The 27464-nt window shown below is 45.0% G+C and overlaps 1 protein-coding gene across 3 annotated transcripts in view; it reads left to right on the plus strand.

The window, feature by feature from the left end:
• Nucleotides 1-27464, plus strand: part of GFOD1 (Gfo/Idh/MocA-like oxidoreductase domain containing 1) — a 128874-nt gene that overhangs the window by 64883 nt on the left and 36527 nt on the right. Inside the window, exon 1 of one of the 3 annotated variants that reach the window (XM_063632867.1) lies at nucleotides 2606-2790. The exons of the other annotated variants lie outside the window; for them this stretch is intronic. Within the exon in view, the coding sequence (XP_063488937.1) occupies nucleotides 2736-2790 (55 nt within the window). The 5' untranslated portion in view covers nucleotides 2606-2735. Of the gene's footprint in view, nucleotides 1-2605; nucleotides 2791-27464 lie in introns of those variants that run through there. 3 annotated transcript variants of the gene reach the window in all.

The following is a 27464-nucleotide window of genomic DNA, read 5'->3' on the forward strand; positions in this document are numbered from 1 at the left end:
AAGCTTTTGTTTAAACAAAGGAACCAGCCTACTGGTATCTGGGTGAACACAGGCTTCCTACTTAGATGGAAATGATCTGAATGGAGGGGGACACAGGTTTCTTTTTTCTTTCCTTTTTTCCCTCTCATCCACATGAACGCTAGTGATCTACTTGCAAAGGATTGGAGTAGAGACACGTAAAAGACATCTTGACTTTTGGGGAAGTGACTTTCTGCTTCTGTCTTGTCAAGGCATTATTTTAAATAAATTGAGTAAGTAGGAAAGTGGAGGATGAAGGATTTGTTGAATGAGATTGAAGCTGGGGAGAAAATGGACACTCTCTGTGTAGCATCTTGGGGACACTAAGTGTCACTTGGTTGACCCTAGTTTCCTCCACGGGGTGGATGTGGTCTCAAGCCCCCTCCAGCTATGCCATTTTCTGCATTTGCAGAGTCAGATTTTCTCTCCTGAGAATCCGTTCGGGCAGCATGTGTTTTAGGGTTCTTTGACTCCGCTTGGGGTTTTTGCAACACAACAAAACATACAAATGAGCTTCTTGTTCATTTTGTTGTCACCAGAACCTAAGGATTAAATGGCAGCCTTAATTGGAAAAGGGCACGATTAGAAGAAAGGGAGAGAGTGTGTGTTTGTGCATGTGTTCTTGTCCTGTGTGTGTGTGTTTGTGAGTGTGTGTGTGAAAGAAGGTGAAAAAGGGGAGGGGACCCAACCAACCCCTAGTTTTCTGAAAGCCTGTTGATTTATTTTCTTCCTTCCCTGTGGATATATTTCTCCCCCAAAGGAATTATATAGCTCATGATTTCAGATTTTGGCTCAGTGGTGCTTTCCAGAGAAAAAACCCAGCCGTTGCTGTATTCATCACAGATTGTTGTGCCTGTTTGATTTGCAGCCCCCAGGAAAGGCCTTGCATGCCCGGCAAATCCTCTACTCCCTCACTAGAGATCCTCCGTAGGTGGGAGGAGCTTCCGGCCTGATCTTCTCAACAGTCCCTTCTGTGATGTTCATCCTTGTCAGGCCTTAGAACATAATAGATCCTAAAAGTGCTGATTGAATTACAGAAGGTTTTTTTTTTTTTCACTTGCCTCTGGGAGGGAAGGCTAATAAAGATTACAGTGGTAGGGTGGAGAGAGTATCTGGTGGGTGACATATGCCTTTTGTGCAGTTGTCAAATATAGAGGTTGGGATAGTGTAGAAATATTGATGGTTTTTTTTAATATGGACGGATATCCTGCAGAAAGTATAATGTTTTAAGCTTTTCTTTCTTTTTTTTTTTTTGAGACAGGGTCTCACTTTGTCACCCAGGCTGGAGTGCAGTGGTGTGATCACAGCTCACTGCAGCTTCGATTTCCTGGGCTCGAGTGGTCTTCCAACCTCAGCCTCCAGAGTGGCTGGGACCACCAAGTGCATGCTACCGTGCCTGGCTAATATTTGTTTTTAACTTTTTATAGAGATGGGATCTTGCTCTGTTGCCCAGGCTGGTCTCAAACTCCTGGGCTCAAGCAATCTTGCTGCCTCCACCTCCCAAAGTGCTGGGATTACAAGCATGAGCCAGCATGCCTGGCCAGTTTATTTTTTACTCACATTTTTATATGCATGTCATAACACCAACAGAAAAACAAAAGCTTCAAAAATGTCCATCATATAAATGTACCATACTCTTTTTAATTATTCAAAATAACAATGTTATATCTACCCCTTATTGAATACTCACTGTGTGCCAGGCACTGGGCTAAGAATTTTACATGCATTATTATTATTATTTTTAGACATTTAGGTGGTTTGTGGCTCCCCCTCGCCACTATAAATAGTGCTTAGATGCATATCTTTGCAGATAATATTTTGTCTGATGTATGACATCCTGTTTAGAGTGAATTCTTCTATGTACAATTACTGGGCATGGAATTTTTTTAAATACACTTGAAACACATCACAACCTGCTTTAGTGCCATGTTATACTCCCACACAAAGGAAGAACGTGCCTAGGCCTCTCAAAGACCCGAAAAAAATCGGTGCCTTGTTGAAGTAGAGCCATTGGCCTGCTGGATGACTAGAAGTCTTGTTAATTTAAGATAAATACCTGGCAGTTTATTCTAGAGACTTAGGAAAAAAGACAGCAGCTCTTGACTGGGTTTTCCACTGGATGCATTTCGAGGTACTGCACAGGAAAGAGAAAATGTGCCTTTTGTCTCAGGGAGGTCAGGAGTTTTCAGGAGGGCTCTGGGATCCATCTCGATTGGTGACAGCTTTTCTCTTTCCCCTGCTTTTCTCTTCTGCTCCGAATTCCCTTAGTGTTCCACTCTCAAGCTAGCTGTGTCTAGGAAGTGGGTGGGATGAGCTCTTCCTTGGAAAGATGCCCACGAATTGGACTACACTTGGGATCTGAGAGTAGGATGCCTTCTTCCTGCCGGAATTCAACTGCTGTTCCCTCGTCCTCAGACCCCTGCCAGGCCTCCATGTGATGTGTCCTGAGGCTTGGTTGTCACTCTTTAAAACAGGGCTGCATGGATAGATGGGAGGATATCTATTTGGAAACAAATCTGTGTATACAAAGAAACTAGAGGGCCCACTGGCCTTGGGTTTTCCACTAGAAACTGTGTTTTCTCCATCCAGACCTCATTCAAAGGCATGGATCCCATGCGAGCCAGAAGATATGGACTGAGCCCCTTCTCTGTGCTGACCATTGTCCCAGACACCGGAGGGAGGCAGGGCAGTGAACAGGCAGACCACGTCCTGCCTGCATGAAGCTCACACACCTTCTCGGAGGGGAGAGAGATGACTGCATCCCCTCGGCAGGTGATAAGCACATTGCCCCAAAGCCCGGCCAGCGGGGCACAGGGGTGATAGGGGTGAGGGGTGAGCAAAGTGCCAGCCTCCATGGGGTGGGCAGAGAAGGGCTGTCCGAAGAGGGGACGTTTAAGTAGAGATTTGAAGGAAGCAAGGGAGGGAGACATGAACATTTACGGACAGCGGGTTTCAGGTGGAAGCAACAGTGAGTGCAAAAGGGGTGGGAGTGGGTTTCTGTGTCCCACAACGGTGAGGAGGCGGTGAGCTGGAAAGAAACGAGCGAGGGGAAGAAGTCAGAGGAGCAGCGGCATGGGCCCTGCAGAGGAGGAAGCAGATCGGGGAGGGCCCTGCAAACCATGGGAGTGACTCGGGGTTCTACATCAAATGTATTCAAAGCCATCGGAAGGCGGGTAGCAGGGGAGTCACAGGATCCAATGCCCTGTTTTAAGACGTTGGCTGTGGCTCTGGTTTAGCCATCAGCAGGGATAGAAGCAAGGAGACCAGCAGCTACTGCCACAGTCCGGGAGAGAGAGGATGGCGGTCTCTGTGGAGAGTGAGAAGTGGCCCATTTAAGAGCACGTATTGTAGGGCGATCAATGTCATGTGCTTTCACTCATCCCTTGGGAGGAAATCTGTGGCCTTTAGAGGCCTCTGGCATCCTTCCTTCCCCCAGGGAAGAGTAGAAACTTTAAAAATAGTCTGTTCCCTCTTTGGAATCTTGATCTCCAGATCTCAGTCATAGTTTTTAATAATCCTTGCTCCATCTCGTTTTGGAAAGACGCTCACCTCTCAAATGGGCATGCATCTTCTGAGTTCTTTCATCAACAGGAAATGCAGTGGAAGTCCAATATGGCAACCTGGACTTCAGCAAGAACCATCTGCTTCTCCTCCTCCATGCCAAGCCTTCTGGTTAATGGGAACTTGAGAAAAACACAAAGCCAGGAACCACCCGCTGGGGCTCCCAAACTCCATGATCTGACCAGGAAACACCGACCGGACAATTGGCAGGATGCCTTTGAAATCTGTTAGCTCCAGCACCTGTTCGACTTCCTTCTAGGGCTTTGCATTATTGATTATATTCATGAAAAGGACTGAGAAACACTTCCCAGTGTGGCAGGAAGGCTCTCGCTGGACCAGTGCTCAGGAGACCTTCTGTTTTATTCCAATTCTGCCGTCGGCCAGGTGTGTGGCAACAGGCACCCATCCTTGCTGGGACTGCTTCTTTATCTTCAACATGAGTCCCAGACAGCTTGATTTCTAAGATGTGTGCCAGCTTTAACATCTCACAGTTCTAAGCTAAGAGTATGAATAAGAAATGAGGAGCAGAGGTGACAGATGACACCAATACTCTGGGCTTCGGGTGATTCCTTAAAGTGGTGTCTCAGGTTCAAGTTCAGAGCAAGCTCCTATGTGTCACCTTTTAGGCCTCTGCATTCATTATTTTCACAGGCTGCATAACTTGATTCATTCCGTTAAAGGAAACATGAGCAAACTGAAGGCTGAGATAAGAAAATAAGACTTCTTCATCTAAGGAGAATCATCCCTGATGGCTGCATATTCTGCAGACGGACCTAGTTTGATCAGTCATGTGTCAATCAGACCATGTGCCCAGATTGGATTTTTGCAGCTCTGGAGGGTAATAAATGAGAATGGGACAATTGCCCTTCCAAGAGGTGGCTGTTTCCTCCAGTTCCAGCCTTCATTTTTCTTTTGTCCCTTCTCCATCTTGTTATGATTTATAACCCTGCCTGTCCCCTGCAGTGGCTTCGGTGTAAGATTTTTACTAAGTAAGTGAATGGCTAGCTTCCAAAAATGACAACCTTTGTCCAGGTCTGGGGCTGAGGCCAGGTCAGATAAGCATGATACCTTTCTCTCTTCTTACCTGCAAGTTAACACATTCTTTCCAGGTACAGGAGGATGACAGACCCAAGGCATTCAGCTTTAGAAAGTGTTTTTCTCCTCTCACTTTGTTTGTGCTTTCTCACTTGGACTGCTGCATATTGTTTTGAAATTCACCCATGCATTGATGAAAATGGGCAAGGTTTTCAGAATGCCTGCATGAGCGTATGTGCTCTCCATGGTGGGGGGTGGGTTAGACCCTTTCAGCTTAATCTTTTCCCAACAGGTTCTGAACCCAGACATGCATTGTTGTTTCCACAAAAACATGGCAATTGATATTGTTACTCATGCTATGGTTGAAAGAATCCATGTTCCGGGAATTATTTTCCTGCTGCACTTATGAAAAGCCATTCCTGGGCTCAAGGCTCCGTGACTGTTTTGAGCCTGATGTTGTTCTGCGTCTGTGCCTGACAGGCTGTGTGACGCAGTAAGAAGCCCTTTGTGCTTGGTTACACCGATTGTACTAGCAGCAGTTGTAGTTGGTAAATAGCACTAGGACTTTGGGTCTCTAGGTTAATTCTCTGGTTTTGTCCTTGGAGCTGATTTAAGTCCATTGGCTCATTTAGCAATTGTCAGGTTCCTTTGGAAAATATTCCTAGACTCAGCCATTGGAAATAGGTTAATAAAAAGTCCCCAGCCTGTAATCTCAGCACTTTGGGAGGCCGAGACAGGCAGATCACGAGGTCAGGAGATCGAGACTATCCTGGCTAACACGGTGAAACCCCATCTCTGCTAAAAATACAAAAAATTAGCTGGGCGTGGTGGCAGGCACCTGTAGTCCCAGCTACTCAGGAGGCTGAGGCAGGAGAATGGTGTGAACCCGGGAGGCGGAGCTTGCAGTGAGCCGAGATCACATCACTGCACTCCAGCCTGGGCGACAGAGCGAGACTCTGAAGTCCCCAAGCACGGAGTACTAGAGTTCTCTAGAGTACAGAATAACCTAGCATGTGCTTCTTACTTAGCACATTGTGCAGTGTTTATAGTGGTTTTAAAGAAGTTGACTAATTGATTTAATCTTGTCTTGTTCTTTGGTTAAATGATAGTTCTGATAGGGATATGATAAGAATGATGATGATGGGATAGCTTGAGAAGCCAGTGGCAGTGTCTGAGCCGGGCTCTACCCTGGGTCCTCTTTACTCTGTCAGCAAAGCCTGACCACTTTCTTTTCCTTTATTCACTTCTCAAATCTCTGCACTTTTCTCCATCCCCATCCCCATCACTCTAGTCCCCGCTGCTACCATGCCCTGCCTGAATAATGCATGCACAAATTTTAGCCTAGAGCCTAGCACACAATGAGTGCTTGATAGAAGTAAATAGGAATTTTTATTGTGAATAATTAAAGAAAGTCTGGTACATCTATATGAGATACCCTCTCTTGGTTAAAACCTTTCAGAGACTTCCTGTTACCCTTAGGATAAAATTTAAGCTTCTTACCAAGGCCTACAGACCTAGCCCCTGCCCAGCTCTCCCCCTCACCAAATGACATTATCCCTTTTGTGATGGCCCAGCAGCCATACTGACTTTTTCATTTCTTGGACCTATCAAGCCCCTCCTCTCCACATGGCTAGTTTCTTCTCATCGTTCCTTTTTAGCTTAAATTTCACCTCAGAGAGGCCTTCTTCAACTACTGTTTCTAAAGTAAGTTCCTTCTTGTTATCCTCTGCCACAAACTCCACTGGTTTCTTTCATAGCATTTTCACAACCTGAAATGATGTTGCTTCCTTTCTTTGTTTTCTGGCTGTCTCCCTGTATTAGTCCATTTTCAAACTGCTATAAAGCACTACTTGAGACTGGGCAATTTATAAATGAAAGAGTCCATTTGTAATTGACTCACAGTTCTGCATGGCCAAGGAGGCCTCAGGAAACTTACAATCGTGGTGGAAGGCAAAGGGGAAGCAAGTACCTTCTTCACAAGGCAGCAGGAGAGCGAGAGCATGAAGGGGGAACAGCCAAACACTTTTAAACCATCAGAGCTCATGAGAATTCACTCACTATCATGAGAATGGCATGGGGGAAACCACCCCCTTTATCCAGTCACTTCCCACCAGGTCCCTCCCTTAATGCATGGAGATTACAGTTTGAGATGAGATTTGGGTGGGGACACAGAGCCAAACCATATACACCCCCCAACTAGACCATAAATTCTTCGAGGGATGGGATCACGTTTGTCTGTTACCACTGTGTGCCAGAAACATGGTTGATGCTAGAAAAATATGTCAATGTTCGTTGAATGAATGAATAGAAAACTAGACGCCAATCACCATAGGCATATAGATAATAATGGTGGTCAGTTAGGTGGATGGCCATCATGGCTCAAACTCTATTTGCTTTGCATTCGTGATCTCATTTAACCATTTCTACATATCCATCTGATGAGTAAGTGGACGATTGAAGAGGTCAGCTTGCCCAGCTAGTGAATCCGGACACATAGAAGGTCTGCTGTCACTGGATGCCCTGTGGAACTTAACACAAACATCCCCCTGACCCAGGCAGATGCCTCCCCTTAAGGAAAAATGAGAGGTAGGAAGGCTTCTGAAATCTGCAGCCACCCCTAGGACTGGACTTTGTCCAGTAGCATCCACTTTTTGAGAGCTGTGTTGTGTTCTGAGCTGGAGAGGCCAAGGCAAGGTGGGTGGAGGAGGTGGAGGTGACTCAACGACCCCTACTTCACTCCCATGATGACAATGCCCTCCCTCAGAGGGGACATTGATGTTGAAAGGAAGGGGGCAGAAGGGCAGGCCAACTGGAAGGCAAAGAAAGACTGTGCTTCCCACAGTCAAGCATGTTCTAGAACTGTCCCATGTGCTCAAGTTCTGGAAAGAGTGGAAGAGGGGAGGGGATTGGCTTTAGGAGGACCTGAGAAAACTTGGGTGTTGGTGTCTAGTCTGTGAGGAATATTTTAAGTGTCCTCCCCACACAGGGCACGAGTGCTGGGGAGGAGCCTGGATATAGCAGTGAAGGATGAAGAGGGGGCCCTGCCAGCAAGGAGTTGGGCTTGTGCCCTGCTGCTAGCTGTTCTGGGATATCATGGCTGATGTGCTTTCTCACTGGTGCCTAATTCCCTTCCCTGCTCAGATGCTACAGCTGCTGTTCCCTGGCAGGAAAAGCAGGCCTCATTCTGTTTCTAGCCCTTGCATTTGTTGGGATTACAATGGCCTTTACCTTGAGTCACAGTCTCTTTTGACTTATGCCATGTTCATAGGATTCTAAGGCCTCCCCCACTACCACCCAAGAAAATCTAATTTAACATGAAAATTACTTGGAGCTACATAATCTGTCTTGGACTCAGAGTGGATATTCTGATTCCTGCCATAAACAAAAGGGAACCCCTTTAGAAGTTTAGGTCCAGGATAATAGCCAACATTTATCAAGCATTTCCTACGTGCCAGGCACTGTGCTGACATTTTTCCCAACAAGCCTATGATATGCATGCTGTTTATTGGTCTCCATTTTACAGATGGGGCTATGGAGGCACAGAGAGATCACATGAGGGACCTAGGTGGCCATGCCAGGAATTGAACCCAAGCAGAGTAGCTCTTGGACTTGATCTCATCAACTCTGTGCTGTGCTACATGCCTGGCCAGAGATAGCTGTATTCACCCTGGGCTACCAAATGCATCACACTCCCGACATAAGACAAACAGCTCAGCTTCTCAGCCTCTTAAGCCTCTGCTGGCTAGTTTTGTTCTGTTGGTTGGATTTGCAGGGGGCTGGCTGACTCTGCCCAGTGCTTCCAGCACTCACAGACCTGCGTCACAAGCCTGGCACTCCAGCCAGTGTGACTGCACTGCCATCTCAAGTCATCTCCAAATATGCGCATCTTTTCTCGCCATCCACATTGCAAGATGCTAAGGAACAGGGCCCATGCTTTCTTTGTGTTCAGTTTCCCCAGGGTACCTAGCTTGTTAGTGGGTACTTAGAAGTGGTTTAATGCCAGTTAGCCTGACTGGGGAACACGATAGTCTCTGCTGAAGAGGCAGCCTACTAATAGTAGATAAAAACCTGCTTTTGATTGGTATGAGCAAGCCCTGATCTGTTTTTAGAAGAAACGTGGTTTGCTTTGGCAACTGTAAAGCAGATGGAAAGCATCATCTGTAGAATCTAGAAACTGATTTCTGGGAGAGTCTTAGGGGCTTGGCCCTATTATGCATTCTATATTGGCCTCTGTATATCAGGCATCTCTGTGCTGCATAATTCCTAAGGTGACTCTTGGTCCCATTAACCTGTGCAAGGGACGGAACCAAACTAAGCTTTGAGATTGAACCTGGTTTGCTTGGTAGAGCCTTGGGGTCTTATCTGCCAAGCTGTTTGTTTGGCTTTGCTGTGGGTTGCTTTGCACACATGCTTGTTTGGACAAGGCAGCACAGGCTGTCCCATGGTCCAGGGGGTGGTGGCTGGGGCAGCCTTGGAGGGCACGGTCAATTCTAGCTTCAGAGTGGTGCTTTTTTTCCCATCTTGGCCAGGGAATGCTCATATTTCATCCTGCCTCACTCTTGGCTTACCTTGGGTAAGGAGAGTACAGAGCTAAACTACAGCCAGCTGGAAGTTCCCTGCCCTTCTAGAGCTGAATGCCACTGTGGGGACCATTCATTAGAGAGGATCACATTGGCTTTTCTTGGATCGGACCTCTTCTTTTGATTATGCTTTGGACGAGGCATGTGTGCTCATTACTTGTCATTGTGCATGCTGACTCCAGCTGTGCTGATGTGCCTTGGTGGCAGGAGAGAAAACTGGAGGCCAATGACAGGCTGAACAACCCCTCACAAGTGGGTGGCCTACTCCCCATAGTGCCAGTCCCCAGGTAGATTTTTAAGACTGGCAGGTCACCTCTGTTCCTTCTTCCTGCTACCCAGGAGAGTGTGGAAGGGTCAAGGCCCTGCAGGCAGATGCAGTGACAAATTGTATGGCTGGTAACTGAAAAAAGAGGGCAAAACATCAGGTACGAGTGGCCCCTCAGCCTAGGGTGCAGGCACTCTAGGGGAACATGTTGGCAAAGGCTGACTCAGGGGCAGAGCCAAGAGGGTGGGCCATCTGCCTGGGCAAAACTTCATTCCCAGTTCAGATTTCCTTGGGCCTCTCGTGTATACAGTACCTGCCACTGAGACCACTTGAAAGACTGAATGATGCTGGGCAAACAGGATCATGCTTATCGTCATAGCAACACACACACTCTGAGGCAGACAGGATCCCCAAGGCCTTCTCAGATGAGCATTTGATAATAGCTTTGCTCAGAGGAGCCCCTCCACCTCATCACTACACTTGGTCATTACAACCTTTGTGCTTCAGAGGAGGGCGGGGGAAGTGCTCAGAGCACAGGGCATGCTGAGTTGTGTTGGCCCAGAAGGGAAGGCAAGAGGAGGGAGCAGAAGGCAGGCCTGTTGCCGCTGATTTCTGCAGCCCACGTTGGTTCTCCCACCCCAGGGTCGATACCCCTGGAGTAACACTAACAACTGGGGGAAGGGAGTGGACATTAAAGACATTTGAAATATTTCATAACTGATACCGCCAACCAGAAATGACATTGGCTTTGCTTCCACACTGGTTGAACATCAGTTCTGCTAAAAATACCAGTCAACCTTTGTATTCGTTTGCTAAGGCTGTTTAGGCTGGGTGGCCTAAACAACAGAAATTTATCTTCTCATAGTTTTGGATGCTGGAAGTTCAAGATCAAGGTGTCAGCAGGGTTGGTTTCTCCTAAGGCCTCTCTCGTTGCCTTGTAGGTGGTGTCTTCTCTGTGTCCTCACAGGGTCTTCCCTCTGTTGTGTCTGCGTCATCTCCTCTTCTCCTAAGGACACCAGTCATAGTGGATTAGGGCCCACTCCAATGACCTCCTCTTAACCTAATTACCTCCATAAAGAACCTCTCTCCAAATATAGTCACATTCTGAGGTACTGGGGATTTGAGCTTCAATATGTGAATTTTGGAGGGACACACTTCAGCTCATAGTACTTATAATGTGCTAAGTGGTAGTCTAACCCTCATAGCTAATACTGGAGCTCTTGCTAAGGCTGGAATTGCTCTTAGCACTTGCTGTGGATTATTTCCTTTAATCCCTGCAATAGCTCTAAAGTAGCTCTTCTTATTTCCCTCATGTTTCAGTTGAGGAAACAGAGGCACAAACACGTTGAGTAATTTGACCGCAACAGCTAGAAAGAGGCAGAGCAAGAACTTGAACCAGGCCATCCTGTTCCAAAGCTTGTGCTCTGGGCTTCCTCCTCTGGTCTCTGAAGTAAAGGCTTTCCTCGGGCTTCTCACTGGAAATGCCGTCAATGAGCAGGTTGTAGAAAGGGATCATCCTAATTCCTTGAAGAGAAGGAAAAGTTAAGGTGCTCCTTCCCGCTTCTGACTGGCTGCTATCACAGACTGGATGGCAGGCCTTCATCAGTGCAGCCACTGCACAGGAAGGAGGCCTTTCTGGTGACACAGTGTGACTGCGTCTGAGGAAACCAGGCTGCAGGGTACAGCTGGATGAAAATGGACAGCTGAGGGCCAGGTGCAGTGGCTCACGCCTGTAATCCCAGCATTTTGGGAGGCTGAGGTGGGTGGATCACTTGAGGTCAGGAGATTGAGACCAGCCTGGCTAACATAGTGAAACCCCGACTCTACTAAAAATACAAAAATTAGCCAGGCATGGTGGCATGCACCTGTAATCCCAGCTACTCAGGAGGCTGAGGCAAGAGAATCACTTGAACACAGGAGGTAGAGGTTGCTGTGAGCCGGTATCACGCCACTGCACTCCAGCCTGGGTGACAGAGTGAGACTCTGTCTCAAAAAAGAAAAGAAAAGAAAAGAAAATGGACAGCCGATGTCTTTGTGGATGCTTACTGGGTAATGAAGGAGGCAGGCCCTGGAGCCACAGGTTGGATTCAGTCAGGGTTTGGAGCCCTCTGTCTTCACAGATGGCTTCTCTGTTCTCCTCTGTGTTTCAAGGTGTCCCTTTGCCTGGAGCCTTCCTTCTGTTTTTCACCCTTCCTGCTGACAGTCTCATTTGTCCTATAACGCAATGACAGCATACTCAAAGGTCTGCATGCATGCTGGCTGTTTGCAGGAGCTGGGCTCCTCCTAGTGAAAGCTCAAGTTTACCATACAATTATGTGAGGCTTCCTTGTTACTTTGAAAGCTTTCCTTCTGCATCCATGAAATTAAACTCTGTATTGCTGTGTGGGTAATTATGTGGCCCTTCCGTGCTGAGGCAGAGGGTGAGGGGTAAGGTGTAAGGGCAGGTAAGGTGTTGATTCTCAGCGTTAGTGTAGGGAGTCAGGTCTCTCTCCTCTACCCTCCTTCTTCCTCTTTCTCCTCACTTTTTCTCCTTCCATCCAAATTGGTCAGACCTATATTGGTCTGTCCTGGGATCCCATGACACTGATTCTGAGCTTACAAATTGTTCTCCACTTTTTTCTGCCAGCGTATTGGGTAATTAATGCCCCTTCTTTCCTTCCTTCCTTCCTTCCTTCCTTCCTTCCTTCCTTCCTTCCTTCCTTCCTTCCTCCCTCCCTCCCTCCCTCCCTCTCTCTTTCTCTCTTTCTTTCTTTCTTTCTCTTTCTTTCTGATGGAGTCTCACTCTCACCCAGGCTGGAGGGCAATGGCACAATCTCAGCTCACTGCAACCTCCACCTCCCTGGTTCAAGCAATTTTCCTGCCTCAGCCTCCCAAGTACTTGGGATTACAGGCACATGCCACCATACCTGGCTAATTTTGTATTTTTAGTAGACAGAGGGTTTCACCATGCTGGCCAGGCTGGTATCAAACTCCTGACCTCAAAGTGATCCACCCGCCTCCACCTCCCAAAGTGCTGTGATTACAGGTGTGAGCCACCATGCTGGCCTGTGTTAATTTTTTAAAAGTTAACTGTCATTTTTCTAAAAACAATGGAGTCATTCCAAGATAAGTGACTATAGAAGTGAACAAATCCATGAGCCCGACTATTCCCTTAACATAGCTGTGTTACCCGGGTGAGCACAGAGTACCTTCAGACATGAAATCGCTGAAGGCAGAGGGGCCCGGGCATCAGGTGATCTCCTGTTCATTAACTCTTTTGTTTTCTCATGGCTGGATTTTATTTCGACCCACTGGCCTACTTTCCTCAGGTCCTGAGTTGTTCACCTGAGCTCCTCATTGTCTTTTCTCCCTGCCAGGTCACATGGGGAGGTCCTTTCAGGCAGACATTTTTATTAGAAAAGCAGCCATCAGTAGAGAAGCTATTCTCGCTTCACAATTAATGTTGTTTTTTAAGCAAAATGTGCCCCTCCTCAAAGTTCCACTGGAAACCACAAGGAGGAACAAGGGGAAGCTTTTACCTCGCTGCCCAAGATAAGGAGCTTGCTATATTGTTCGGAAAATTGAGTTAGGCAAAGCGAAGCAGTTGGAACTAGGTCCTGCCCTAAGAAGGAAAGGAAATTAACCTTTGCCTGCCATAGTCTGGCCCAAGGCCACATTCAGTTGTGTTCTGATCAGGCAGTGGCTATTGCCTGAGCTGGAGAGAGAAGGTGTCAGTTCATAAAGACTCTCTATGTGGAGGACAGATGCTACCGTGGCCGGGCTCTCAGCCACCTTCTTCTGCAGTGTGCAGTAGGGAAGGGCACATTTCTCACATGCCTTCACCAGATTATAGTTTTCTGGGAGCAAAGCCAAGTGCTCCCACCTTTGGGTGCTGACCCAAGAAGAGATATTCTGTGAACTTCTGCTCTTTGGTTGGGCAGTCTCTGAGAGTCGGTTGGGTGAGTACCGGGAGGAGGGTGGTTGAGATGGAGTCACCCTATTTATTTCATCACTGTCTACATTAAACAAAGGGTTTGTGTTTGCAGTTCTCTTCTGATGAAATCCAGTGGCTCAAGAAAAGCCATCTGACTGAGGCCTATTGTAATAGCTGATCCTCTGAGCCCCATTTGATCTTAACTTTACTCCAAGTTTGCTGCATAGAACCTCAGAACTGGGCAGAAGATGACGTTTGCACAAATCCCAATTCCTGCTTTTGATTCAAAGATAGGCCCTTTGAACTTGGCCATCTTAGGCAATTTTCTCGGCCATTGTAACAGGGTGTTTTGAAGACACTCCCTAGAGACATAACAAAGGGCTGTATTTTAATGTCATCCTTTATTCCAACTGTCTGGGCCATTCTGGTCAAAGAGTGCTGCTCTGTGCCAGCCTGAGAGTAGACAGCATACAGAAGAAAATGGGGCCAAAGAAAGGCGAGGAGGAAGATGTAGTCTCCGAGGCCCAGGAGCTGGTAGGGATGTAAGATTCTTCATCAATAGGAAAGGTAGGAAGAGCTGAGGCTGGCTTTTCAATGTGAAAGCCAAATGGTGGGGTCATCTATTTTAAGGGTATCCTCCTTTCTTCTCTTCAGCAAATAGATCCCAAGCTTACAATTTCAGCTGCAGTAACCCAGATCCAAAATAAAAAGTTCTTCCTCCCATAGCAGTCCCTCTGTAAGCAGTCTGGCAGCTCTACAGTGTTTGGGATCCAGGATCCTCTGTCTTGTGCCACCATCCCTAGAGTATTGTATTTGCCTACATGGCCCAATATGATCTCATGCTTGTCACACAGGAAAAGGGAAATGGAGGGTGCACCATGGAAAGTTTACGCAGCTCTTCCATTCACATCCCACTGGCCAGAACTTAGTCACATGGCCACACTTAATGGCAAGGGAGACTGGGAAATGGAGTTTTTTATTCTTGGCAATCATGGGTCCAGCTGAAATGAGTGGTTCTGCTGCTGGAGAAGGAGAGAACTGACAAGGGCAGAGGAAGGACAGCTAGAGGTCTTTATACTTGCTATCACACTGTGTACCAAATGCCAACATGGGGATAAACACAGGCAGCCAACCAGAACAGGACTGTCAAAGAAAGCTTCCCAGTCACCTACTGTCAGACACTTTAAAGGCCCAATGGATGAGAGTCCACTTTCTTAAACCCCAGTTTCAGCTGGACCTATATTTCCCCTTCTTTATCAGGGAAATTGAATTTGGAAGTTGAGGTTTGATGAGCTACTCTAGATCTTTGCACTTAGCATCAAGTAAGGAGATGGAAAATATTCCTGGAAGCATGAATTTAAAGCAAATAGAATTCTTCTCTTCTCACTCTCGATTGTGCTCTCACTCTCTTCTTTCTGCCCTCCCCTCCCGTCTGTTTAGGATTAAGGAGTTGTACAGTCCTAACATGAATACAGGTGCCCTTTCTGAAGCCGTGTTGCCTTGTACTTGTAGAGCGCTTGCAGACTTTGCACAAGCTGTCCTTCAGAGGGTTTCAGGACAGGGACCAGGGGAGGAGGGGTGGTACAGAGAGCTCTTATGTAATGTGGTAAACAAACAGCAAACGGGCGTTTCATTTTCCATTAGCCAGAGAGGCATTTTATTTCCACTAGAAATGGGAGCAGACGTGAAAGCAATTAGTGTTAGTGGGTTTATAGTGACGTCCCTGGAGCCAGCAAAATCCTGGGGCCAGATGTCTGTACTTTACTGGTTCCTTGTTCCGAGAACATTCGTGGGTTCTTTCCACCCCTGCCCATCTCCACCTCCTGCCAAAAGGACCCAAAATATCACAGTTGGGAGAACATAATATTCCCTGAATAGCAGAGGCAGGAGGCCTGTTCTTTAGAGATAGAGGATGCTGCCTCAGAAGTTGGGGTGGGGAGGCCAAGAATCAAAGGAAAATCCTTGCCAGTGTCCCCAGGCTCCTCCTCGTCCTGGAACCCTTCAAGCCACTGATGAGTTGAGGCTGGGGCTTGCGAGTCTCTCTCAGGAGTGGCAATGTCTCAATCCTGTCTTTTATGCTTCTTTGTTCACTTTATCTTCAACTCTGCCCTATCCCACCCACCATACATATAGAGCGGGAAAGACAGAAGGAGAAACAGCAGCAAAAATAGAAGCCGTGAATGTCCTCCCCTCCTCCTCTATGCTGAAATAATATGATCTCAGTTTCATTCCATCTCAAACTTTACTATAGCCATGATCACCAGCAAGACCACCAAAGCCCTGGAATCTGCCACTTACGTATTTTCTAATGCAGAGGTTCTTCTCCTGTGTAACCTCACATCTTCTTTCAAGGCCTCATATTGGATGATTGATCACTGGTCGTCTCAATCTGTGCTGTCCCATTCAGAGCCACTAGCCACTTGTTGGCGATCAGCACTTGAGCCAGTCCAAATTAAGATGTGCTGTAAATATTAAACATACACTGGATTTCAGATACTTCGTTTGAAAGAGAAATGTTTATACTGATTGCATGTTAATAAAATTTTGGATATATTGGGTTAAGGAAAATATATTATTAAAATTAATTCCACCTGTTTTTTCCCCTTAATTAACGTAGCTGTTAGAAAATTTAGAACTATGCAGGTGGCTTGTATTTGCAGCTTGTATTTTTCTCCTACTGGGAAAGTACTGGTCTATGTTATCTTTTAAAATACTGTAGCGCTTTTTTAAGTTATTGAAAATATTTAAATGAACTTTTAAAAACCTTCTAAAGCTGGAAAAGACTTCAAAAGAAAAGAAGAGGCTCTGCAAACCTTTATAAGAGGAAAGTTGGATAGCCAACAAAGAGAGTTCCTAGCATTTGAGATAGAGTCTAGAAACTTAATCGCCTTCAGGGACCAGCTACTGATGTGAGGTGAGATGGGGTTGAGGATAGACAACAGAGAATGGTGGGGCTTGTGGTGCACTGGGGAGAGAGGTGCCCTATATAGAGGCATTTAAATTCAAAAATTTTTAAACACTGGGTGCCCCATAAAGCAATGGTGGAATTTGACCCAAAGGTGGAATTTGGCACAGAGGACTCTAGCATGTTATTCTCGGAACCTTTAAAAACAAACTATTTTACATGGCAGATCCCATGAAAATTACTCATGCAGACAACTCAAACCAGGTTTTGTAAATGAGAATTTCCTCTCGACATCTTGAAATGACATTACTTTAAATTTTGCACCCAAGTCTGCATGCAGGCTCCACTGTGTAGTTCACATGTTCTTTTGCTAAGAACGTGGCTAACAGCTAACTCACACCGAGTTCCTGTTCTGGGAGATGCTGGGATAGTGTTGCCTCATTTAGTTCTTGTAACAGCCTTTTGAGGCTGCTGGTATCTTCATTTTTATTGAGGCTCAAGGAAATTAAGCCACCAATTTGGCCGTAGCGAGAAAGCGGCAGAACTGAAGTTCAAGCTCACGTATTTCACATACTACAGTTGTAATCCAAAGGATTTATAAAACTTCATCATACACATTGTCTCATTTGATCCTTAAAAGAATTTTATGAAAGGCAGGAAGCTTAGGCAAGTTCCTTAGTCTTCCTGGCTGGCTGCAGTTTCTCTCAATTCTAAGAAGGGGCTGGACTAGATGACTACTTGATGAGTCCACGGCTTTGTGACTTCCTAGTGCAAGAAAAGGCTGAGCCTGGATCAGACTTGGACCCTTGGGACCGCTTAAATGGTTCCCCATCTCAGAATATTTTGCACAGTCTTTTCCAGTAATTTTCTATGTGCATTAAAATGGTAGTCAATATTTTAGACATCATAGAAATGTATTCCAAGTTTCATTTAAAATTAGGCTGATTTCAAACTATTGTTGTTTACTTTTTAACTTTTAAAAATATATAAACATTCAAACATTTTGCTATTCATATTTCATCTATAACTTCCCACTTTTTTCCTGCCAAAAATGCCATGTATTCACAGAGTTGTACAACCATCCCCATAATCAAGTTTAGAACATTTCATCACCCCAGAAATAAACCATATATCCATTGGTAATCACTCTTCCAACATCCTTCCACTGCAACCTTAGGCAACCATTGATTTTTCTGTTTGTATAAATTTGCCTGTTCTAGAGATTTTATATAAATGAAACCATAAAATAAGGGGTCTTTTGTGAGACTTCTTTCACATGTCATAATATTTTCTTTCTTTTTTTTTTTTAGTGTCTTAAACATTTTTCACTCATTTGCCACACTGACAGTGCAAACACAAATCTGGACTAAATGTACAGACTCTCAAGCAACAATGTAGAGCTTTCTTCGTCCTCCATGCTAAGAGATGTAAAAGTTTAAGGGTCAAACAATACCAAACGTATAGGCTTCAAAAACCATCTAAGTTAGGGCATTCTCTAGTTTTAGCTAAGATACACCTGGAACACTGACAAGTGATCACTTACATAGAATAATGTGAAATAAATATTTTAAAAAATAAATTTTAGTGGGACAGTCCTGAAGGATAACACCAGACGAATAGCAGGTTACCAGTAAGGTGTCAGCCAATTTGTTCCAGCCACTTTTGAATCCATGTTCTATAATCGAAAATTTATTCTCTTTCCCTAAGCTGAGAGCTTCCTATCATGTCAGTATCTATGTTAACATGTTATGATATTTTCAAGGTTCATCCATGTTGCAGCATATATCAGTACTTCATTCCTTTTATGGCTGAATATATTTCATCGTATGGCTATACAGTCCTGCAACAAATAACAATGTTTCAGTTAATGATGGACCACATATATAATGGTGGTCTCATATAATATAATTTTTACTGTACCTTTTTACAGATACACAAGTACTTACCCCTGTGTTATAATTGCCTGCAGTATTTAGTACAATAACATGCTATACAGCTTCGTAGCCTGGGAGCAATAGGCTGTACCATATAGCCTAGGTGTATGGTAAGCACATAAAAACCTATCATCAGGCTGGGCACGGTGGCTCACGCCTGTAATCCTAGCACTTTGGGAGGCTGAGGCAGGTGGATCACCTGAGGTCAGGAGTTTGAGACCAGCCTGGCCAACATGGCGAAACCCTGTCTCTACTAAAAATACAAAAATTAGCCGGGCGTGATGTTGCATGCCTGTAATCCCAGCTACTTGGGAGGCTGAGGCAGGAGAATTGCTTGAACCCAGGAGGTAGAGGTAGCAGTGAGCTGAGGTCGTACCACTGCACTTCAGCCTGGGCGACAGAGCGAGACTCCGTCTCAAAAAAAACAAAACAAAACAAAAAAACACAAACAAAACAAAACAGAACAAAACAAAAAAACCCTACCATTTAGGTTTGTGTAAGTACACTGTATAATGTTTGCACAGCAAAATCGCCTAATGATGCATTTCTCAGAACATATTCCCATGAGAAAATGATGCATGACTGTACCACCTTTTGTTTATTCGTTCATCAGTTGATGGACATTTGGGTTCTTTCCACCTTTTGGCTATGGCGAATAGTGCTACTATGAATATTTATGTACAAGTATTTGTTTGAGTACCTTTCTTCATTTCTTTTGGCTATATACCTAGGATTAGAATTGCTGGGTCATATGGTCACTCTATGATTAACTTTTTGAGGAGTTGCCAGGATGTTTTTCAAAGTGGCTACACCATTGTACATTCTTATGAGCAGTGTTTGAGGGTTCCGATTACTGTACAACCATGCCAACACTTGTTATTTTCTGTCTTTTTTGTTATACTCATCCTAATGGGTATAAAGTAACATCTTATTGTGGTTTAGATTTGCATTTCCCTAAAGACTGATGATGTTGAGCATCTTTTCATGTGCTTATTGGCCATTTATATGCCCTCTTTGGAGAAATGTCCATTCAGATCCTTTCTCATTTTTTATTTGAGTTGTCTTTTTCTTACTGAATTGTTAAGTTATTTGCATGTTATAGATACCCTTTTTCTTCTCACATCTGTCATTGGCAAATATATTTTGCCATTCAGTCGGTGGTTTTATATCTTGATGATGTCCTTTAAAGTACAGTTTTTTTGTTTTGATGAAGTTCAAGTTATTTATGTTATATATAGTCACTTGTCTTTTGGTATTATATCTAGAGAAGGCTTTGCAGAAACCCGAGATGTCAAAGTTTCACTCCTGTGTTTCCTTTGAAGAGTTTTATAGTTTTAGCTTCTACATTTAGGCTTTGATCCATATTGAGTTAATTTTTGCTTATGATATGAGACTTCATTTTTTTGCATGTGGATAGCCAGTTGTTCTAGCACCACTTGTTAAAAAGACTATTCTTTTCCTATTGAATTTTTTGGCACTTTTGTTGAAAATCGGTTGATCGTAAGATAAAATTTATTTCTGAACTCTTAATTAACTCTTCTCATTGATCTATTTGTTCATCCTTATGCCAGTAGTACCATCATGATTACCGTGGCTTTGAGGTAAGTTTTGAAATCATGAAGTGTTCAAGTCGTCTTCCTACTACTTTTAAAGAGGATATTCTTTTAAGATTACGTTTACTATTCTGGGATCCTGGCATTTTCATGGGAATTGTAGGACCAGCTTGTGAATTTCTACATAGAAAGCAGCTGGAATTTTGATAGCAATTGTTTTGACTCTGTAGATCAATTTGGATAATATTACTGTCTTATCAATATTAGGTTTTCTGATCCATGGACTCAGGATGTCATTCCAGTTATTAAGATCTCCTTTGATTTTTTTTCAAATATATTTTTTAATTTTCATAGTACCTATTTTATACTTCTTAAGTATATTTCTAAGTATTCTGCTTGATACTGTTGTAAATGGACTTGTTTTCTTAATTCATATTCAGATTGTTCATTTTTCTGCAAAATTTTAAATAGTGCCCCATTATCCATAAATGCTTATATGACATTCCATTTGTAAATACCATAGCTAGCATCTCTAACTAATAAGGACTGGTTCTTTCCCTTTCCCTTTTTCCCTTTTTCCCTTTTTCCCTTCCCTTCCCTTCCCTTTCCACTACTGGACCCATGACAATTAACAAGGATTCCCTGCTCTCATCTACTACACGGCTCAGATTCAGATATCCTGGATTATCTATAAAGTATCTTCTCATGATTGGCCTTCTGGAATACGGATCCACACAGGCCCACACCTTATGCCTGGCAATTAGAACTTTCAAGTCTCCTTCATTTTCTAAGAGTCCCTCTTTTTTCCTTTTTGTGCTTTAAGGGTTTAAATTCATATTATTCAAGTGCAATAAGTCTGTCACCTCACATAGGCTAATATCTATAGTCAGACATCCTCCTTAAATGGGTCTTGGCTCTCTCGCACCTCACTTTATGGAAAGGAATTTGAAACATAGACTTATGGTCTTCACAAGTGTGTGATGCTGTTGTTGGCTCTCCAGGCACCTGTTGAGGGGAAGTAATCGTTGCTGAGGATATTGACAGAACATCATTGTTTCCTGTCCCCACCCCCTGTACTTGAGAGTCAATGACTAATAGTGATAAAGAATGGTGGAGAGGACTCTCATGCCTCTTTCTTCAATAGGGTGGAGAACCAGTCTCCCCTGCCCCACAGAACAGTTTCTCATTCAGGGCCTCCTGTGTTCCCTCCCCATCTTTACTCTCTAGTCACCAGATATGGTGTTCTCTCTGGTCTCCCAAGACTCTTCCCTCTTGCTTTGAAATGTTCATGTGCATGTGAGACATGAGTCTGTGAGTAGGGTCCAAGCAGAGCTCAAAAGTGGAAAAAGATTCTCCCACTTTTATGTATTTTTCCATCAGCAGCACTTCATTCTGACGAAATGTGTGCTCTTTTGATCACTACCTGCTTCGAATTACTCTTAAATTAAATTGTTCTCAGGAGGAGTGGGACGTCTGAAATATCTTTTTATTGAGTATGGTCAGGCACCAACCCATCAGCACAGAGGTGCCTTGGAGCTGGAGTGGGATCTTGGTGGCTCCCGCAGTGGTAGCCACCAACCCTTAAAGTTGCTGGGCTTTGGAGAGATGGGGAGGATTCCCGGATAATGGAGAGATATTCAGGCATCTCAGGGCAGTGGCTATTTACCAACTGATAAATAGGTATTTTAACATTTATCCCATCTTCAGTGTGACTGCCATTGGGTGCTGGCTGAATCCCTGCCCAGTCCTGCATGTCTTAGTGTATTGGCCTGCACTATGTCTGTTTGAGAGCTTTTCCCATCCAGGAAGTCTTTATTTTCCCTTCAATATATCAGGAGGCCAGAGGCCTCTTAAAAAAAAATAAGATCAGTATCCCCACAGTTTTATAGATTAAAACAGCTTCTCAGTGACTGTGTGACCACGTGGAGGATCTTAGGAGAAACAAATGATGTATTGGCTTCCACAAAAGGGAGCACCCCTCAGAGACATCAGATCACCCTTCTCCTCCCTGCTACTTTTGTTGAGGTAACTTACATGCAATAAAATGTACCTATTTTAAATGTATAGCTTTGTGAGTTTTGGTAAATATATATACCTGTGCAATGCCACTGCAATTTCAAGATAAGGAAATTTCCATCATTCCGGATAGTTGCCTTACTTGACTTTTTGGTGCATTCTCTACCCTCCCAGCCTCAGCCCTGTCCCAGCCCTGGTAACCACTGCTGTGCTTTCTGCCCTGATAGCTCACTTTGCCTATTTTACAATTGCAGATAAATAGAGTGTCTGCATCCTTTTGCCTCTGGCTTCTTTTCACTCTGCATACCGTTTTTGAGATTTCTCCATATTGTTGCATGTCTCAGCAGTTCATTTATCTTTACTGCTGAGTAGTATTCTATTTGATGAAGGTAGCACAACTTATTTATCTATTCAGCTGCTGTTGGATGTTGAGTCGTTGCCAGTTTTTGGCAATTATAAATACAACTGCAATGAACATTCACATTTGGCTCTTTTGTGTAGATATATGTTTTCATTTCTCTTCGGTAAATTTCTAGGAGTGGAATTGCTGGGCTTTAGAGTAAGCCTTTGTTTTACTTTATTAAGAATCTGTCTTGCTGGGTGCCATGGCTTGCACCTGTAATCCCAGCACTTTAGGAGGCCGAGGCGGGTCAATCACTTGAGGCCAGGAGTTCAAGACCAGTCTGGGGAACATGGAAAAACTGTCTCTACATGCCACCCCCCACTTTCCCACCGCCAAAATTAATCCAGGCATGGTGGTGTGCTCCTGGAAGCTGAGGTGAGAGAATCACCTGAGTCTGGGAGGTTAAGGCTGAAGTGAGCTTTGGTTGCTCCACTGCACTCCAGCCTGGGTGACATAGTGAGACCCTTTCTCAGAACAAAACAAAACAAAAAAATCTGTTTTCCAAAGTAGTAAAGTGCTTGTCTAGCTCCTGCCTTTTAAACGTCCAGTGTTACTGTAACTGGCTCATGATTTGTGCTAGAAGAAATAATAACAAGTCAAATCAACTGGTGTCTGTGGCATCCTTGTCAATAGAGAGCTTTCAAAAGCAGCTGAGCCCCTGGATGTCCCTCCCTACCTCCTGTTCTGGGATGCTGCCCCGTGGTGGCCACTGACTGGTCTGAGCCTTGACCTGCAGGAAAGTGGAGTCGCCATTTATTGAGAAGCCCAAGAGGCTGAGCAGGCGGCAGTGAGGTGCTGATGGCTCAACAGAGCCTCTTTCTGCCTGCAGGCAGCTGGGATCCTAAATTACCTCCTTTCTGAGTCCAGGAAAGCCCATTAATCAAAACTAGACGCCCGATGTGGGCTCCTTGGACGCTGCATTTGTGCACTGGCGTGCACATTCTGGGTTAAATATACAAAATAGGTGTTTAAGGACAGAGGAGCAATTTTTTTTAGAAACCATTTTTTATTCAGGTAAATTTACATACTGTGAAATAAGCAGATAGTAAGTGTATACTTTAGTGAGCTTTGCTAAATGCGTACCCTCAAATCACCACCAATTAAGATTTGGAACATTTCAAAAGGATAAACTCAAAACGGAGGTTCTACCTGGTCTTGTATCAGCATTTTCCTGATCCCTGCTAAGGAAGTGAGCCTCGTAACAGATCCAAGGTAGGTGTCTGTAAATGGTGTTAACAGTAATAACTGACTAATGCGCAAGGCATGTGCATCCCTGATCTCATTTAATCCTCAGAACAGCCCTATGAGGTAATAGTTCTCATTTCTATTTTGAAGATGAGGAAGCCAAGGCTCAGAGCAGTAATTGACGTTGTACATAACATAATATATGACATAGTACAGTAACTGACATGAAACAGCTCATGCTGGGAGCCCCCGGAGTCAAACCCAGCAGCAGAGGCTCCAGGTTTGCACTTTCCCCTATACACAGCTTCTCAGACTTCCTTCTGCAATAGTGGCTAAGGACAGGGGAAAGAAGATGCATACTTTGGAAGATAGAGGGGGTATCTGGGGATGTGGCCTGTAGTCGGAAATGTCTTCTTTTAAAAATTAATGCAAAATTTGTTTTCAGTTCCAAATGTGCCAGTGTTTATTTTCATATAAAATATGTTTCATTTGCAAAGATTTGCCCCTGCCCCCATTCAAATTGTTAGTAATAGAATGTGCCAGAATAATGCCACGTGGGCTGTGTGTTATTCCTGGTATGCCCACTGCAAGACACCACCATCTTCTGCTCATTCCTAAGACTGAATTGGTACTTGGCCAACTATTTGTCCCGTTCTCCACCCTGCTCTCCTGTTTTGCATTGGCTTCTAATGTGCAAGCAGGTGGAGGCAAATGTCTGCCCTCCCAGGTGGTATCAGGGCCTTCTGTTCTCCCCAGTGGGCCAGCCCCTGGGTTTTATGATACAAGGCTGGGCCTCCACCCTTCCAGGTTGTGGCAGAGGCTGCCCCAGAGATGACGGAGGGCCTGGAGGTAAAAGAGGAAGTGAAAAGTGAAAATGCAGATCACTTTCTCACGGCAGGCCCCAGTCCTCAAATGGAGAGACAAGGGGCCTCAGCTGGACACCGCTTTTCATTTTGAGGGTGGCTTCACATTTGGATCTTTTGTGTAGATATTTGTTTTCATTTCTCTTTGGTAAATTTCTAGGAGTGGAATTCCTGGGCTTTAGAGTAAGCCTTTGTTTTGCTCTATTAAAAATCTGTCTTGCTGGGTGCCATGGCTTACCCCTGTAATCTCAGCACTTTGGGAGGCTGAGGCGGGCCAGTCACTTGAGTCCAGGAGTTCGAGACCACTGTGGGCACCCACAATGGGTCTGCTCCTGCTCCCTAAGCAAAGGCTGTGGGTGCTCTTGTTCCTTCTCTGAGCACTGTCTCCAACATCTGGCCTCTCTGTGGCTCTGAAGGTGTCGGTCACTGCACACCTGTGATCACCACCACTCAGGAAGCCCTACCTTCCTCCTGGGAGGTAAATATCCCTTCCTCTGACTTGAAACCTCCCCAGGTATATGAGTTTCCCTTGCTGTTGTAATAAATTGTCACAGATTTAATGGCTCAAAACAATACAGATTATTCTCTTCACAGTTGTAGAGGTAGAAAGTCTAAACTCAGTGCGCTGGCAGGGCTGTGTTCCTGCTGGAAGCTTCTGGAAAGAATCCATACCCTTGCCTTTTCCAGCTTCTAGAAGCTGCCTGTATACCTTGGCTCATGACCCCTTTCTCAAGTCCCTCCAACCTCTTGCTTCCAGGACACATCTCCTATGACCCATTCTGATCTCCTGCTTCCTTCTTGTAAGAGTGGTGCTTACATCCCACCCACCTGGCTAATCCAGGATAATCCTCCCAGTTCGTGATCCTTAACTTCATCCCACCTACAAAGTCTCTTTTGCCATTCTATAAGAAAACATTCACAGGCTCTGGGGATCGGGATGTTGACATTCAGTCTGCCACATGGGGACTCAGAGTCCTTGGCACCAACTCCTAGGAAAAAGCCACCTGCCCTGTAGGTGATGATGCTATGGGCACAGCTCTCTGTAACTCAGTGTGGCACTCACTTTGAGAGGTGCATTGGAAAGCACATGGCCCCTCAGACCCAAGTTCAAATCCTGACCCAATTGTTAGCTCTGTTGACCTGGCACAGATTCAATATGCTATCTCAGAGCCTCCATTTTCTGATCCATAAGATGGAGGTAGAGATCTGCAGGGAAGATTGAAGATAAAGCATCTAGTACTGTCGCTGGCAAACAGTAGGTGCTCAACAAATGATGGCTATAATTGTTTGGAGGATTTCTAGTGAGCTACATAGAAGCAGAAGTGACACTGTTCCTCAGCTTAGTTCGCATGGGTAATTACATGATTACTAAAAACAAACAAATGAAACATGTAAATGCATTCCCCAGGCCTCCAAATTCTAAAACCCAGAGCTACAAGTTTGGAAAGGGCAGATGATAGTGACATACAAGGATGACATTCCTGCATCCCCTTCTGCCTGCCCTCTGCTCATCCCAGGCTCAGATCCCCCACGGAGTGAACAAAGCACAGCTAGACTAGAATTGCCTCAGTGCCCTGGACCGGGGCTACCATGGCCTGAGTGGGACCCTCAGGGTCAGGTCCTCAGCGTCTGTGCTCATGGCTGGGAACTAACTGGTACACGGTGGAGTGGCTGTAGCGTTGATGCCAAGGAAGTTTCTTCAGTAGGAACAAAGACCAGGGAACTCATAAAGCCTCTGGGCTCTTTATCTCAAGTGGAAAGGGGCTAACATTTCTGACTGAGTCCTGGCAACCAGTTGCTTTACATAAGTTATCTTTATTTGATCCATCAGGATATTGCTGTCTACATTTTACTGATGAGGAAGCTGGAGCCCCGAGAGTTTAACTCCCTTATCTGAGCTGACACAGCTAGGAAGGGGCTGGCATCTGTCCAACCTCTAAGCCAACCAGCCCATGACACAGCAGTATCTGAATTTCTGGCTAATTCATGAATCTCTGTTGTATTGCAAGAAAGGAAAAACAAGATCCCCTTATCAGAGGGAAGGCAATGATATATGAGTTTTATCAGGTGGTTTATAGGCTCTTTATCGTGGATTCAGCCTCTTGGGAGACGGCCATGCCAAGGCCATGGCTGTCATGCTGATGGATATGCCATTCCTTGTTTAATCCAGCCTGCCCCTCCCTCCTGAAACTTTAGCCTGCATTTCCCATCTAAGGGACATTGTGAGGGCAATTTTTTCATTTTTAAATACAAATTTTGCCGGGCGCGGTGGCTCACGCTTGTAATCCCAGCACTTTGGGAGGCCGAGGCGGGCGGATCACGAGGTCAGGAGATCGAGACCATGGTGAAACCCCGTCTCTACTAAAAATACAAAAAATTAGCCAGGCGTGGTGGCGGGCGCCTGTAGTCCCAGCTACTCGGAGAGGCTGAGGCAGGAGAATGGCGTGAACCCGGGAGGCGGAGCTTGCAGTGAGCCGAGATTGCGCCACTGCACTCCAGCCTGGGCGACAGAGCGAGACTCTGTCTCAAAAAAAAAAAAATAAAAATAAAAAAAAAAAATACAAATTTTAATTTTATCTATGTATTTTTGAACTGGCAATGTAGTCACCTTGCTCAAAATTAAAAGAAGCCTGGGCAACATAGCAAAGCCACTGTCTCTACGAGAAAAAAGAAAGAAACCCAGCCAGGCACAGTGGCTCACACCTGTAATCCCAACATTTTGGGAGGCTAAAGTGGGGGGATTCCTTGAGGCTCAGAGTTCAAGACCAGCCAGGGAAACACAGTGAGACCCTATCTCTACAAAATTTTTTTTTAATTAGCCAGGTATGAAAGGCCGAGCACGGTGGCTCACGCCTGTAATCCCAGCACTTTGGGAGACCCAGGCTGGTGGATCAGTTGAGGTCAGGAGTTCAAGACCAGCTGGGCCAATATGGGGAAACCCCATCTCTACTAAAAATTCAAATATTAGCCAGGCGTGGTGGCACATGCCTGTAATCCCAGCTACTTGGGAAGCTGAGGCAGGAGAATCACTTGAACCCAGGAGGTGGAGGTTGCAGTGAGCTGAGATCATGTCACTGCACTCCAGCCTAAGCAACAGAGTGAGACTGTCTCAAAAAAAAGAAAAAAAAAATTAGCCAGGTATGGTAGCATGCACCTGTAGTCCCAGTTACTTGGGAGGCTGAGGCAGAAGGATTGCTTGGGCCCAGGAGTTTGAGGCTGCAGTGAGTTATGAT

Source organism: Symphalangus syndactylus, chromosome 23 (genome assembly GCF_028878055.3).
Source record: "Symphalangus syndactylus isolate Jambi chromosome 23, NHGRI_mSymSyn1-v2.1_pri, whole genome shotgun sequence".
Lineage (NCBI taxonomy): Eukaryota > Metazoa > Chordata > Mammalia > Primates > Hylobatidae > Symphalangus > Symphalangus syndactylus.